At 40.0% G+C, this 16263-nt stretch overlaps 1 protein-coding gene across 4 annotated transcripts in view; it reads left to right on the plus strand.

Moving 5' to 3' along the window:
- The window catches only part of FAM114A1 (family with sequence similarity 114 member A1), a 70379-nt gene that overhangs the window by 41255 nt on the left and 12861 nt on the right, over positions 1–16263 (plus strand). For all 4 annotated transcript variants that reach the window (XM_037829587.1, XM_037829588.1, XM_037829590.1 and 1 more), the window contains 2 exons: positions 1009–1161; positions 10234–10357. In XM_037829587.1, the coding sequence (XP_037685515.1) occupies positions 1009–1161; positions 10234–10357 (277 nt within the window). The remainder of the gene's footprint in view (positions 1–1008; positions 1162–10233; positions 10358–16263) is intronic.

The following is a 16263-nucleotide window of genomic DNA, read 5'->3' on the forward strand; positions in this document are numbered from 1 at the left end:
CTTCAGACATTTTTTTATTTAAAATGTTATATCTTTTTGAGTAGGTATTTTTTAAAGTATGTGATTCAAATTCAAATGGCACAGAAGGACAGAGAGTGAAAATTGAGTTTCGATTGTTTTATTGACACATAATAAAAACCAAAGTCTATTCTTCGATGATCTTCCCCTTTGTGACTTTGTGATGGGCAGTATATTCCTGGTGCTTCCAAGGATATTAAAAAAGTACCCTATAAACTTAATGATCCAGTAAACTTAATGAAGAATCAAATAAAAAATGCTTAGAATCAAAGAAAGCAAGTGAAGAAAATTGAGAATGATCAGAGGACTTGTGTTCATTTTGTTGTCTTTTAATTTAACCAACAAGAAATAATTGCAGAAAGATCAGCAACACGGAGAGAAACTTGGTTCACAGTCATACTTTTCAGACACCAGTCTAGGAATCTATGAGCTAACGTTCTTATTTATATTATTCATATGAAGTATCTTGTGATGAATACATTATGAGTTTGTGTTTACTTTTTTTCATTGAAGATGATTAATAACCTACACACCCAAAATTTTGAAAATAATGTATCTCAGATATAATCAGGCCAGTTTATTTCTGTTTTGAAGTCTGCCTTGGAGCAGAAGTTGCAATCAATCCTATTGGAATAGACAAAATTTTCCCAATGTACACAAAATGTTCACATAATAGAAAATTTGGATATTGTAAAAAATAAGAAAGTTGATCATACACATTGAAAACACTTTAGTGGAAGTGGAAAGCCACTTCTAAGCTTTTGGTATATTTCTTTCCCATGGATTTTTTGCTTTTTGTCTTGTACCTAATGAACATGTACAATTCCAGGTGGAATATTATATCAAAGTATTAATAGAATCAATGAAAAATATTTTTCAGAAATTCCAAAGAAATAAAGCCTCTCCATCTCCCCCAATGTGTTATGTAGGAAATGGGGTAGAACGTGTTTAAGCATACAGCCAGTGCTCAAACATTGTGCATTTCTGCAGATGTTACGAGAAGCCAAGGAGAAAGAAAAGCAGAGACTGGCGCAGCAGCTCACCGCGGAGAGGACTGCACACTATGGGATGCTGTTCGATGAGTATCAAGGCTTGTCACACCTGGAAGCCCTGGAAATTCTGTCCAATGAAAGTGAAAGCAAGGTATGTCTGCACTGGTCATCTGGGAAAACACATCTATTCATGTTTTCTTAAACATGAAAGAAACTGGAAAGGCTGCCATGAAGATACCTTGTTTTTGGAGCCTCATTCTTCTTGTGCTAAGGTCACAAATCCTGTGCAACCTGATGACCTCTTATGCTTCATATTATTTCCTCTCTGGCCTGTGCCAAGCTTTTACCCCTTCCCTGTCTCCAGATGGTCAACACAGTAAGAATCATCACCACTTCCATCTCTTGGTATGAAATGCTGCTTCAAAACTGTGGCTATCAGGCTTCTGGTTCTGGAAGTCAGATATCTTGTGATTAAATATGAACTCACTAGCTGTATGATATTGAGCCCCTCGTACCTCAGTCTCCTAAATGAAAAGAATATAGAAACTACCTCATTGGATTGTTAGGAAGAATTAAACGAGATGATATATGTGAAGCTAGAAACAGAATGCCTAATACATAAAAGCACTCAATAAATGTTAGCTGCTGTTTTATACATATGCATATAAATACATGTCACCTTATATGCATTCTTAAGTTTTATGTATGTGTTATTAGAAACATTAGAGGGGTACCATGGCCCCCTTGAAGCTGTCATGGTGGTAGAGACAGATTCCACTTAGTCATCTGGTTCCATCATAGGTCTCACCTGTGAAACAGCTCCAGGCTCCTGGCAAAGATTCCCAAAGGACTTTTTTTTTTTTTTTTTTAATTTTGAAATAATTTCAAACATATAGGACAGTTGCAAATACAATACAAACAAACCATAACAAGGGATTAAGAAAAAGACAACTAGCCTAAAATAACTACTTTACTTCCAACATATTCCTACTCTACCCCAAGAAAATAACCTAATATAGCAACATTTCTGTGAACTTGTTCCTACCATACCCATCAGAAATTAGCAAACCATAGTCATTCCCGGGCATTCCCAGAACATTAAATTTACCAACGATAGCTTATCTGTTCTTATTGGGTTTGTTCCCCTTTAATTAATTGCTCTCTATCCCTAGTTCCCCTACATTCTACATTATAAACCATTTATTTTAGGAGTGTGTTGTTTAACCTCCAGGTGTTTGTGAATTTTCTAAGTCTCTGATGGTTATTGACTTCTGTATTCCATTGTGGTCAGGGAATGTGCTTTGAATAATCTCAATTTTTTAAAATTTATTGAGGCTTGTTTTATGTCCCAGACTATGGTCTATTCTGGAGAAAGTTCCATGATCACTAGAGAAAAATGTGTATCCTGGTGATTTGGGATGTGATGTTCTATATATGTCTGTTAAATCAAATATTCATTTATCCGATTGTTTAGGTTTTCAGTTTCCTTATTGGTCTTCTGTCTGGTTGATCTATCTATAGGAGAGAGTGATGTGTTGAAGTCTCCCACAATTACTGTGGAAACATCTATTGCTTCCTTTAGTTTTGCCAGTGTTTGTCTCATGTATTTTGTGGCACCATGACTGGGTGCATAAACATTTATGATTGTTATTTCTTCTTGCTGAATTGCCCCTTTTATTAGTATGTAGTGGCCTTCTTTGTCTCTCATAACATCCTTGCAATTAAAGTCTATTTTATCTGAGATTAATATTGCCACTCCTGCTTTCTTTTGGCTGTAGCTTGCATGAAATATTTTTTCCATCCTTTCACTGTCAATTTCTTTGTGTCCCTGTGTCCGTAGAGTCTCTTGTATGCAATATATTGATGGTTCATATTTTTTGATCCATTCTGCCAATCTATATCTTTTAATTGGGGAGTTTAATCTATTTACATTCAATGTTATAACCGTGAAGGCATTTCTTAAATCAGCCATCTTGTCCTTTGGTTTATGTTTGTCAGATATATTTTTCCCTCTCTCTCTTAATGTCCTTTAATGAACCAATATTGAATCTCTTTAGTACTGAACCTTTCTCCATATCTCGCTCTCCTTTCTTTGTTTCTCTGTTGGTAGGGCTCCTTTAGTATCTTTTATTAGCAAAACCTCTCAGCATTTGTTTGTCTGTGAAAAATTTAAGCTCTCCCTCAAATTTGAAGGAGAGCTTTGCTGGATAAAGTATTCTTGGTTGGAAATTTTTCTCTTTCAGAATTTGAAATATGTCATGCCACTGCCTTCTTGCCTCCATGGTGGCCGTCACTACTTAGTCTTATGTCTTTTCCTTTGTATGTGGTGACTTGCTTTTCTCTTGCTGCTTTCAGAACTTGCTCCTTCTCTTCAGTATTTGACAGTCTGACCGGAATATGTCTTGGAGTGGGTTTATTTGGATTTATTCTATTTAGAGTTCGCTGGGCATTTATGCTTTGTGTATTTATATTGTGTAGAAGGTTTGGGAAGTTTTCCCCAACAATTTCTTTAGATACTCTTTCTAGACCTTTACCCTTCTCTTCCCCTTCTGGGACAACAATGAGTCTTAAATTTGGACGTTTTGTTTTATCTATCATATCCCTGAGGTCCATTTCCATTTTTTCTATTTTTTTCCCCATTCTTTCTTTTCCCCATTCTTTCTTTTGTTCTTTCCGTTTTCCACTTGTCTTGTACTATGAATACCCAGAATACCCAGAATCTTTGTACTATGAATACCCAGAATCTTTTTAATTTGGTCAACAGTTTCTTTTATTTCCATAAGATCATCTATTTTTTTATTTACTCTTGCAATTTCTTCTTTATGCTCTTCTAGGGTCTTCTTCATGTCCTTTATACCCTGTGCCATGCTCTTCTTCATGTCCTTTATATCCTGTGCCATGCTCTCATTGTTTGTCTTTAGTTCTTTGATTAATTGCTCCAAGTACTGTCTCTCCTCTGATCTTTTGATTTGGGTGTTTGGGTTTGGGTTATCCATATCGTCTGTTTTCATCATATGCTTTAAAATTTTCTGTTGTTTTTGGCCTCTTGGCATTTGCTTTACTTTATAGGGTTTTTTTAGGATATGTAGGATTATTCAAAGACAAATTTCTAATTTGTCAGTTCTACAACTTGGTGGCATACACTTTCTCTAACTAACCAGCAGGTGGCGTCTGCGAGTCACCTATTCCCCTCAAATCAGTTCTCCCCAACTTTGTCTTTATGATGTGTGGGGTCTGATTCTTAAGGGGTCCAATTGGTGTACTGAGTTTGGGTGTGTTGTTGGTGTTGTCCGCCTTGAATGTGGGACGTGTGTCTGAGCGGTTAGGGAGGCAGGGCACTTTAACAATCAAACTTCCCAGGTGTTCCTGGAGATTTAAGGCTGTTGAAAGAGTCTAAACCTTCATTTCAGTCTCACCACAGATTGTCTCTGCCACTGATCCACAAGTCTTTGGTATTGGCGTATGGTCCCTGGGATTTCTGAGTGGGTTCCTCTTCCACGCCATGCCCTTCTAGGGCCTCTGCTGAAGGAAGTTTGTGCTACATCACAAGTACTTCAAGGGAAGTACTGGGCTGTTGGGCCATGTAGGGGCGTTCCCAGCCTGCTGAAAGGATGGCTGAATGGGGCATGTTAATATCCCCCTTTTCGCACAGCTCTGCCTTCACAGCTCCAGGACAATTAGCTGAGGGTGCACAGAAGGCTATTGTCCACGCCCGATATTATGGCGTGTACGTGTATTGCTGGAAACACTTTCTGTCACACTGGGTTTTTTGGTGCAGCTCTGAGCTGTGGCACTGGTGCCAGGCAGGAGCGTTCCCAGCCGCCGGGAAGATGGCTGCAAGGGGCGTGGTTTTTCCCCCTGTTCGCTAGCCTCTGCCTTCCTCACTCCAAGACAATTAGCAGTGGGTGCGCGAAAGGCTATCTTCCATGCCAGATATTGAGGCGTTCGCACAGCCCATTCCTGCCGCACTTCACTGTGCAGTTCTCACTGCCGTATCTGCAGCCACTTTTGGGTTTTTTTTAAAAAGAACTAGTCTGCCTCCAAACACCAACGCTCGGTTTCCCTATGCCGCAGCATGGCTGCTGAATATTCAGTGGCTTACTCATCTGTTTCAAGATGCAGACTCCCAGTTCCACCAAGTGCATAGTCCCTGTGGATTTAGCAGACCTTGTCCAGCTGGTGCATCACTGAAACTGGTGTTCTGGGTCACTTTCTGGCTTTTATCTAGTATTTTTCATGGAGGTGTTTTTTTGCCCTGTCTCTCCTAGCCGCCATCTTAGGTTCTCCCCAAAGGACTTTTGTTGCTAGCAAGGAGGTTTGGTCCTTGGAGAGGTGCATTTCCCTCTGTTTGTCCACTGCTTCCACAAGCTCTGCTTTCTCTCCCCTGCCTTGAGATTTTTATCGTATTCGTAGTAAGGAACCCAGAATTTTTCCTTGACTTAGCATTCCAGTTTGCTAATTCTGCCATTATGCAAAATATCAGAAATGGACCTCCTTTTATAAAGGAGGTTTATTTGGTTATACACAGTTACCATCTTAAGGCCGCAAAGTATCCACAAGAAGTCATCAACAATCGGGTACTGTCAATGAAGGATGGCCAGTGATGTCCGGAAAACTTCTGTTAACCGGGAAGGCACATGGCTGGCATCTGCTCTGGAGTTCTGGTTTCAAAATCACTTTCTCCAAAATGTCAGTGTCAGCTTCCAACGGCTGTCTTCAAAATGTGCCTCCCAGCTACAGCTTCTGTCCAATATGTCATTCTCGGTTGCTCTGAGGTCCCTCTGTTAGCTCTTTTTATAGGACTCCAGTGAACTAGTCAAGACCCACCCTGAATGGGCAGGGCTACATTTCAATGGAAACATTCAATCAAGAGGTCATACCCTAATCAAAGGTGTCACTCACAGTTGGTGGGTCACATCTCCATGGAAATAGTCAGAAGGTTCCAACCTAATCAACACTAATACCTCTGCCTCTACAAGATTGCATTAAAGAATATGGCTTTTTCTGGGGGACATAATATATACAAACCAGCACACTCTGGATATGGATTGGCCTTCCCTGTACACAATGCTGCTGCCAAAACTACGATCTGTGGACTTACAGAATACATTATCCACAGACATGGTATTCCACACAGCATTGCCTCTGATCAAGCAACCCATGTTACAGTAAATGAAGTGCAGGAATGGGCACAGGCTCATTGAATTCACTGGTCTTACCATGTTCCCCATCATCTTAAAGCAGCTGGGTGATAGAACGGTGGATTGGCCTTTTGAAGATTCAATTACGGTGCCAACTGGGTGGCAATACCTTGCAGGGCTATGGCAGTGTTCTCTAGGAGGCTGTATATGCGCTCAGTCAGTGTCCAGTATATGTTCTTCAGGAACAAATAGCTAGTTATACAACAGTTGTATGCTGTTTCTCTCGTAGCCAGGATTCATAGGTCCAGGAATCAAGGGGTGGAAATGGGAGTGGCACCACTCCCTGTTATCCCTAGGGATCCACTAGCAAAACTTTTGCTTCTTGTCCCTGCAACCATAAGTTCTGCTAGTCTGCAGGTCTTAGTTCCAAAAGGAGGAGTGCCTCCACCAGGAGATGGAACAGTGATCCCATTGAACTGGAAGTTAAGACTTTGGGCTCCTCGTGTCTCTGAGTCAACAGGCAAAGAAGGGAATTACTGTACTGGCTGGGATGATTGATCCTGATTATCAAGGGGAAATGGGACTGTTACCACACAATGAAGGCAAAGAAGAGTCATGCCTGAATACAGGGGATCCCTTAAAGCATTTCTTAAAGCTGCCATGCCCTGTGATTAAAGTCAACGGAAAACTGCAACAACCCAATCCAAACAGTACCACTAATGCCCGGAGCCTTCGTGAATGAAGATTTGGGTCACCCAAACAGGCGAGGAACCATGACCAGCTAGGGTACTTGCTGAGACTAAAGGGAATATGGATTGGATAGTGGAAGAAGATAGTTACAAATACGAGCTGCACCACGTGACCAGTTACAGAAATGAGGGCTGTAATGGCTACGAGTATTTATTTCTTGTTTTGTTATATGTTTGTATATATACACAAAGCAAATATCTTTTTCTTTTCAATCTCATTCCCTTATCATATAAGTTTATTAACTTTGTATTTTATTAACTTTGTATTAACTTTGTCATTTTATTTAATTTAAAGAATATCAAGTTGAAGAGTGAATATTATCCAAGGACTTGCGTCCTCTTCTAAGGAACGAGTTAGTGTGTTTCTGGTTGTACACGGGTAATTGACTAATATTAGGTGAAAGTATGACTGCTATTCTTTTTATTTAGAAATTAAGTACAAGTTAAGGAGATGCATATGTGGACTATTATGGTTAAGTTCATTTGTCAACTTGACTACATTATAATGTCTGGTTGGTTAAACAAATACTTGTCCTGCTTGTTATGGTGAGAATATTTTATAGATTTTAATCATTGGTCACTCAATTGCATCTATGAGTGATTACATCTACAGTCAACAAAGAAGATTGCCTTCAGCAATGAAAGAAGGCTTATCCAATCCGGTGAAGGCCTTAAAGGGAGAACTGATGATTTCAGCAGTCAGAAAGAAAGAAAATTTTCTATCTTGACTTCAGCCAGCCAGCTTCTTCTGGAGAATTCATTAATACCTTTATCAGAGTTCCCAATTTGTGGCCTGCCCTACGGAATTCAGACTTACCAACTCTGTGGTTGTGTGAGCCAATTCCTATAATTAATCTCATAAGATACACACACAGACACACACACACACTCTGTTGGTTCTGTTTCCCTGGAGAACCCTGACTAACACACTATTATACTCAATGGTTAGCAAAAATAATAAACAAAATTTGTCAAAATGGCACCATACACTTTCAGGGAAAGGATTTATGAGGCAGGCAGTCTACAGTTGTGTCCTTGACAACATTTAACACACTGCCAAGCATGGTGTATACATTCCACAAATACTTATTGAGGAGTGAGTGATTATTTATTATTGGATTGAACTGAAGTTTCAAGGCACATCACCATGGCATAATGGTATGAACTGGCAGGAGTCATCAACATGTAGAAAGATGCAGACAAAAGTCCTTCACTAGAAAGAACTCTTCTTAGGAGATTCCAAAACATAAAACCTCAGTACATACACTCCAGGAGAAACAGAGAAGCCAAAGCATTCCTCATGTGTAATACATTTTCATTAAGCATTGTACTCAAGCACGTTTACCCAAACATTAATCTTTTATTACTGTTAGAAAACTGCAGTTTAGAAAACATATCTGAGGCATAGGAATATAATGTATGTACATCTGGACCCTGAGACATAAGCATGACTGAATTTTGCCTGAGCTAAAATGAAGACTGAAAAGGCCAGGGGAAAAAGGAGTAGCCGACTGCCACCGTGCAGGGCAAATTGGCTTCCACTTGCTGAAGTCAATGGCTAATGGGTATTGTGTTGATGACTTCTCACTGTGTTTCCTTTTGGAGCCTCAGTGTGGTTGCATTATGCTGTGGGGACGTGCATTAGCAGCCTTCAGGAGAATGGTGTTCTGGCATCCCAGATGCCACTCTAACTCTCTTACACATCCTGATGTGCTAATTGACTGCCATAATAAATATTTAAAGATATTCCAAAGTGGACTGAGACTCCTCTACTAACTATGCCTCCTGAACAAGGGTTTGGCTAGCAGAATGAAAAAAATTAAAGCTGTATTACTTTACAGTCATAACACACTTTTTATATGGTTCTCCATTCCTTTGGACCATTTTGGAAATTCAAATCAATCTTTGGAGGATGACTGGCTAGCCGTACAAATAAATTTTCAGTGTTTTCAGAGGGCAGTTACAAAGGAGGGCTTCTGAAGACAATGAGCAGGGACAGCATCCCCACCCAGTTCAAGCATCATCTCTGCAAGTCTTCCCTGCACACCCTCTCACCTTCCCCGCGGGGACTGATATCCCCCTTTCTTGGGGATTGGGTCATGTCCCCCACAAAGGCATTTTAGGTCCCAGTCCTTGGTCCCATGGGTGGGAACCTATTTGTCACTAGGACCTTTGAAGATGTTGTTAATGCAAGTGTGCCCAAACCGAATGAGGGCGGGCCTTAATCCATTTGACTGAAGTCCATATAAGCAAAGGAAATTGGACACAGAGAGAAAAGCCAGAGGAAGAGCAAGAAGCTGGAAGTCAACGGAACCCAGAAGAAAAAGAAGATGCCGCTATGTGTGCATTGCCCAGTGACAGAAAAGCCACAGGCAGAAGGACTGCTGGCAGCTGGCCCTGGAATGCCACAGTATTGAGGTAGAAAGTATTGCTTTGCTGATGCCTTGATTTGGGCTTCTTGTAGCCTCAAAACCATGAGCCAATAAATCCTCATTGTTTAAGCCAACCCATTGTATGGTATTTGTTTCAACAGCTAGGAAATGAATGCACTGACATCTGTCATGGCCATTAATAGGTTGACATGGGCCTTCCTTCTCAGATCTCTGAGAAGGAAACTGTTGTCTTGTGCATATTTGTAACCCCACTACAATAACCCACATCTGGCAGGCATATATGCGTGTATATCTCAGTGTATATTTATATGTGTGTGTGTGTATCTGAGTGTGTGTATATATATAGCATTCATTTATTCATATGTTTGTGTTTACTTGTGTATACATACATACATACATAATTTATTGAGTCTTACTATAAGCAGTTTTAACATTATTTCATTTAATTCTTTAAACATCTTTATAAGGTAGATGCTATTATGATCCCCATTTTACAGATAAGGAAGCTGAGGCGTAGAAAGGTTAAATAATTACCCAGGGTCACATAATTGGTAAATGAAGAGCTGATATTTGAACTCAGGTTTGATTCCAAAGTATGTTTTTAACCACTATGATAGAAGAACTACCATCACCACTTATTTAACATCAACTGTGTGCACTTGTACAATGCATTTCATATTCTCTGTCTCATTTCCCTTCAAAGTATCACTATGAGGTGTGGATCTCATTGTAAAAACCAGAAAACCTAAGCCCATGGAGCTTATGTAACTTGCCCAAAGTTGCAGTTAGCAGGCAGCAAAGCCAGCATTCAAACCCACCTTAACCTCCCACACCCTGAAGTGCTTCAGCATCTGAGAGAAGTAGGGACCTGTTTGTAAAAGTCATTAATGAGAAGAAAAGATGAGAGTTATGCTGACCTATTTCCTTTTTTTTTTTTCAGGTTCAGGCATTTTTAATATCACTCGATGGAGAGAAGCTGGAGCTCTTAAAACATGACCTAATTTCCATTAAAGACATCTTTGCAGCCAAAGAATTAGAGAATGAAGAGAATCAAGAAGAACAAGGTAGAGGAAAATAACAAGTTGAATAACCAGATATTCTATTGGTATAATCTTTATGAAACTGATGTTAATAAGTTCAGCTGTTTGAGCAGGGTGGAATTATTTCATTCAAGTGCTCCTCCTCCATGCTTCCAAAATATCCTGTGCATCTGCTCTTGTTATAGGAGCTTGTCACATTGATTTATAATTCTCTCTTCACTGGATGGAAACTCCTGTCTTAGACATCTCTATTTCTCTCACGTCCAGCATAATCCCTGTATATAGGCTCACAGTAAATACTTGTGGTAGAAGGAACAAGGAACGCAATGTGCTAAACAGGCTCCTGATAACTAGCATTTACACTTCAACTTCTAATTTTTATCTGCATGTGGAAGTTAAGTGTGACTGGTGTTGATGGTGAGCAAGTCTGTAAATGGCTTTCATTTCACATTTTTTGTATTCCTTTAAATTTGCATGTGTAAGAGTTAAAGGGTGTATTCATAAGTGTCCTACACTCCACAGAAAAAGTAAGTTTCTGACAAAGGTTGTACCATTTTTCCCATAGTGGTGTGATATGGTAGGTAGGTGTTCTAGTTTGCTAAAGCTGATGAAATGCAATATACCAGAAATGGGTTGGTTTTTACAATGGGATTTATTGACTTACAAGTTTACAGTTCTGAAGACTTCAAAAATGTCCAAATTAAGGCATCAATAGGACAATACCTTCTCCCCAAAGGCTGGCTACCGGGGATCCTCAACTTCTCTGTCACATGGCCAGGCATGTGGTGACGTCCACTGGTCTCTCCCTTCTCTCCTGGCTTTGTTGCTTCCAGCTTCTGGCTTCAGTGGCTTCCTCTCTGAGCTTCTGTGTGTGTCCTTGTCTCTCACCTTCTCCGACTTTTCTCTCTTTTAACTTCTCTGAATTTCATCTCTTAGCTTTTCTGGGACTTTTTTCTGTGTCTTCTCGCTGTCTTTTATGCTTTTGTAAAGGATTCCAATAAGAGGATTAAGACCCACCTGGGGCATACCTTAACTGAAATAACCTAATCGAAAGGTCCCATCCCACAATAGGTCTAAACCCACAGGAATGGATTAAAAGAACATAATCTTTTCTGGGGTACATGCAGCTTCATACCATCACAGTTGGCAATCACTGAAGGGACCCTGGTGACAATATTTCCATCCAGCCAATGATTTGACCCCAAGGATGCTAGAACCTGTTTTGTAAAAACTAAGGCTTCCTTGAGAGGGAAAGCATAATCTCCAAATGAGGCAAGCTTAATGATAACTCTAGGTTGTCTGTTTGGGAGCAGAATTCAGTAAAACATTTGCTATATGCACAGAGAGTGATTTCTTTCTCTTGCCAAAACCAAGCACCACAGCCACAGTTGTTTCATTTGGGTCATGCTGAAAGGTCAAGCAACTGTGGACACAAGGCTGGCTTCTCTTAGAACAATCTGAATTGTCCCATTGGAAACCTTTTCACACTTACTTGCTGTATGACCTTGAGACCCTGGAACGCTGTGTCTTCATACATAAAATAGAGGCAACAGCACAAATTCCCAAGGGCTGTTGTAAGAATCAAATTAGATTATATGTGTAAAATATTTATTACAGTGTCTGTCATACAGGACTACTCAAAATTGTTAGCTGTTATTTTTATTATCTAAACTGCTAACACAATGCCTGGAAAATAGTAGTGTGCAGTAAATTGTAGGGCTTATTTATTATTGTAGTTATTGTTATTATCTACTATGCAGGGTAATGATAATGTGCATTCATATTGTCAAGTCACTGAAAGTGTTTTGTGATCAAATGTACTCCATACGTTTAATCAAAGCTTAAACAAAAGAGCTCAAATACTCTGCCCTCAATGTTCAGGGCAGAATTTTTTAAAGGGGTTTCAAGCTGTCCATAAACACTCTCTCCCTCTTAAGCCCTATATACTGACCTTATGTACCTTGGGGTTAATGAAATTTATGTTTCTTGTGTCAAAAGAGAAGAATCAATTCTACTGAATAATAGAAAGAAGCCAGTATCAAAGAGATATTTTGGGAATAATGTTATTGAGCATCTGTGTGTTTCTTTAAAATAAGTCAAAATGATGACAGCCTTGTAATTGTTTTTCTAATGAAGAAACTGAAAACAAGCTGTCAGGGGCCACCTGGTGAGTATTGTGGACCCAAGATCAACTAATACAGATGCCTCTTTTCCAAACTAACAATCACCAAAATGAATCAGACTATTTCTTTTCAAGTTACATGATGCCTGAGGTAGACCTGGTCCTTTTTAGGGTGTCATTCAGACAGGGTAAAAAGAGGAACCAGAATTCCCCCTAACATCAAAGAAGACACTGTTGTCAGTGTATACTATTAAAGCAGGGTCCGTCACCAACTTGAGAGGCAATTCAACTCAATACCGTTAAATAGAAAATGTTGCTACATGTGATGTGTTCCAGATGTGGTATAGAGCTTCAGTAAATTGAGATTTTGAATATGACAAAAATCTTGAAGTCCTGAACATCATGCTTAATGAAAATAGTAGATTAGTCTCTGGTAGGTCGGAGTCGTACAGGAATCCACACAATGCAGCGAGTCATGATTTAAGTAGAGAGTTTAAGGTTTATTAGAGAGGAGGAAAGCAGAAGAAGGCAGGTGGGAGCCAGCAAAAAGAAAGAAAGAAAAATGGCTCCGGCTCTCTATCTGAGAGCAGCATTTTTTAAAGGAAAAACATCGTGGGGAGGGAAGGGTGTCCTGTGCTTTGAGTGTGTGAGGGCTTATCAACTTCTGAGCTGACTGGTTACTAGGGTTCTAACACACTACTCTTCTTTAGTGTGCACTGTATTATCTATGTGGAGGAAGCAGACCTTTTGGCTTGTTTGTGGTCATTCATCTTATGGACCTATCTGATCTTGTCTTATCTGCCTTTTGGGGTCTAGGCTCCACTATGACTGGGATTTCTAAAACAGCCTTTAACCCTTAGTTTATGGCACACCTGGTATCTGTGAGATAAGCAGCAGGGCCCCTGGATCAGACATTCCTGCTATATGTTAGACTCTTTTTTCTGGGGTCTGACAGTCTCCCCTTAAGTTACAAAATCCTGGTATCATCGGTAATAAATTCATTTTCCCAAAGGGCATCTCTGGATTACCAAAATGCTATTAGTTTTAATTACTTTAATACATAAATGCCATTCAAACACTTAAAGAAGAAGAGGGCGAAAAGAATAGAGGGGCTCTCATTAAATTAGTCAAATTATGATGGAGCATTACAACTCAAGAAAGACTATGGAATTACCCAAAATTTACAGAGAGGAATCTTATCTGTGCAGATGAGCAGACAATCTAGGAGCAAAATCCTGGAATAATCCAGAGCATTTTCATCTTTTTTTTTTTTTTTCCTGTAAGCACTTACATTCCTAAAAGCCTCCTAACACCTAAATAATTTATGTGGTAATCTCAGAAAATGTAATAAACTGTCATTTTTAGATAAATATAATATCAGGCTCCTCTGCATTTAATATTGTTAGCTGATGATTTGCAGATTTGTCTTTCCAGCAGAGTGTAATTTTATCACACTGTCATGGGTCTCTAATTTGGTTTGCCATCATTGTGAAGAGATTTAAAAAGGCTATTATCTATTTTTATTGCTTTGGTGAATATCTTCTTGGCCACATGTGCAGACCAGGAGTTGTAGTGATAGGCATTCTTTGTTGCAACATTTTTTATCATCTGTCTTTACCAACTTCTATTTCTTGGTGATTTTTTTGCCCTAAAATATTTGCTGAAAGTTCTTGGTGTATTTTTCTGCTTTATAGAGCTACACAAAGTATTTGTATTCTAATTTAGCCCTGATTAATTCCCAATATTTTTAATCTCCCTACATTTACATCTTTGTGGCATGTAACTATATTTACACAAAACTTTAGTGTTTACAAAATGCTTTCACATTCCTTTTATTATTTGGCCCTTACAACAGCTCTAAAGAGGAAATGGGAGGGATTTATTCCTCTAAATTTATGGAGGAGGGAGTGGAAGCTAAGGAAGCTGTGTGACTAGCCCCCGGTCACATAACAGTAAACGTGAGAGCTGGGGTAGATCCCGTGCCTTCCAAGTCTCAGACCAGGTCTCTTCTGCCCCACACCTCTGCCTCATGCAGAATAAGAAAGGCCAAGCACTTTGGGCATGAGACCATGTCCATGCTGCTCCTCTTAACTTTCCTACCTAGAGAAGATGAGACCAAACCTCTGTCTGGAAGAGACTTTTCGATGGAATCTCCATACCTCTTCTCTCTTCCCTTCTCCCTCTGCTCTCCCCCCACCTTCTTTCTCTTTTTCTTCCTTCTCCTTCCTGTCCCCGATGTCTCTGTCTCCCCAGCCACTCACTCTCCCTTTGAGTGCCTGATGCTTTCTCTTTCTTGAACCCTCAGTTCAGGCATCCCCCACCTGCTCCAGAAAGCCTTCTCGAGACCCCTCTTAGGACCAGGTTAGGTGCTGCATTAGCCCCATCACTCAGAACACTCACTTCATTGTGTTAAAATAATTTGCTTGTTTCTGCATCATCATGAGCAAAGATTGTCATGTCTCTCTACCAACACATACACACCCCTCTCCCTGCACGCCAGCCCCACTGGCCTTCTTATCCTTCCCTGCACATGCCGGACATGCTCCCTCCTGTCTTGGTCCTGGCTCCACCTTGGCCTGGAAGGTCACCCCTCTCCTCCTCCAGGTCATTGCTCAAATCCACCTTCTCAGCTGCCTTCCTGTTTAAAAGTCCCCATCCCCAGCACTCCCTACTCCTCTTCCTCCATCACACTTATCACCTGACATGCATATCTTACTTTTCTGTTTTGTTTATTCATCTGTCTCCCCATGAATAGGTGATATATAGGTGATGATAAACTGATCTAAGCCAGATGTTTTTTGTTTTTGTTTTTATTTTTAAATGCAATTTTTTTTTCATTTTATTGAGATACATTCACATACCATGCAGTCATACAAAACAAAACGTACAATCAGTTGTTCACAGTACCATTACATAGTTGTGCATTCATCACCAAAATCAATCCCTGACACCTTCATTACCACACACACAAAAATAACAAGAATAAAAATTAAAGTGAAAAAGAGCAATTAAAGTAAAAAAGAACACTGGGTGCTTTTTCTTTGTTTGTTTGTTTGTTTGTTTTTCCTTCTCCCATTTTTCTACTCATCCATCCATAAACTAGACTGTTATAGTTTGCTAATGCTGCCAGAATGCAAAACACCAGAGACAGATTGGCTTTTATAAAAGGGGGTTTATTTGGCTACACAGTTACAGTCTTAAGGCCATAAAGTGTCCAAGGTAACACATCAGTAATCAGGTACCTTCACGGGAGGATGGCCAATGGCAGCCATAAAACCTCTGTTAGCTGGGAAGGCATGTGGCCAGTGTCTGCTCCAAAGTTCTGGTTTCAAAATGGCTTTCTCCCAGGACGTTCCTCTCTAGGCTGCAGTTCCTCAAACATGTCACTCTTAGTTGCACTTGGGATATTTGTCCTCTCTCAGCTTCTCCAGAGCAAGAGTCTGCTTTCAACGGCTGTTTTCAAATTGTCTCTTATCTGCAGCTCCTGTGCTTTCTTCAAAGTGTCCCTCTTGGCTGTGGCTCCTCTTCAAAATGTCACTCACAGCTGCACTGAGTTCCCCCTGTCCGTCAGCTCATTTATATGGCTCCAGTGACTCAACTTAGACCCACCCTGAATGGGTGGAGCAACACCTCCATGGAAATTATCCAATCAGAGTCATCACCCACAGCTGGGTGGGGCACATCTCCACAGAAACACTCAAACAATTACAATCTAATCAACACTGATAGTCTGCCCATACAAGATTACATCAAAGATAATGGCATTTGGGGGGACATAATGCATTCAAACTGGCACATACACAAAGGG

The sequence above is a fragment of the Choloepus didactylus genome, chromosome 3 (genome assembly GCF_015220235.1).
Source record: "Choloepus didactylus isolate mChoDid1 chromosome 3, mChoDid1.pri, whole genome shotgun sequence".
Lineage (NCBI taxonomy): Eukaryota > Metazoa > Chordata > Mammalia > Pilosa > Megalonychidae > Choloepus > Choloepus didactylus.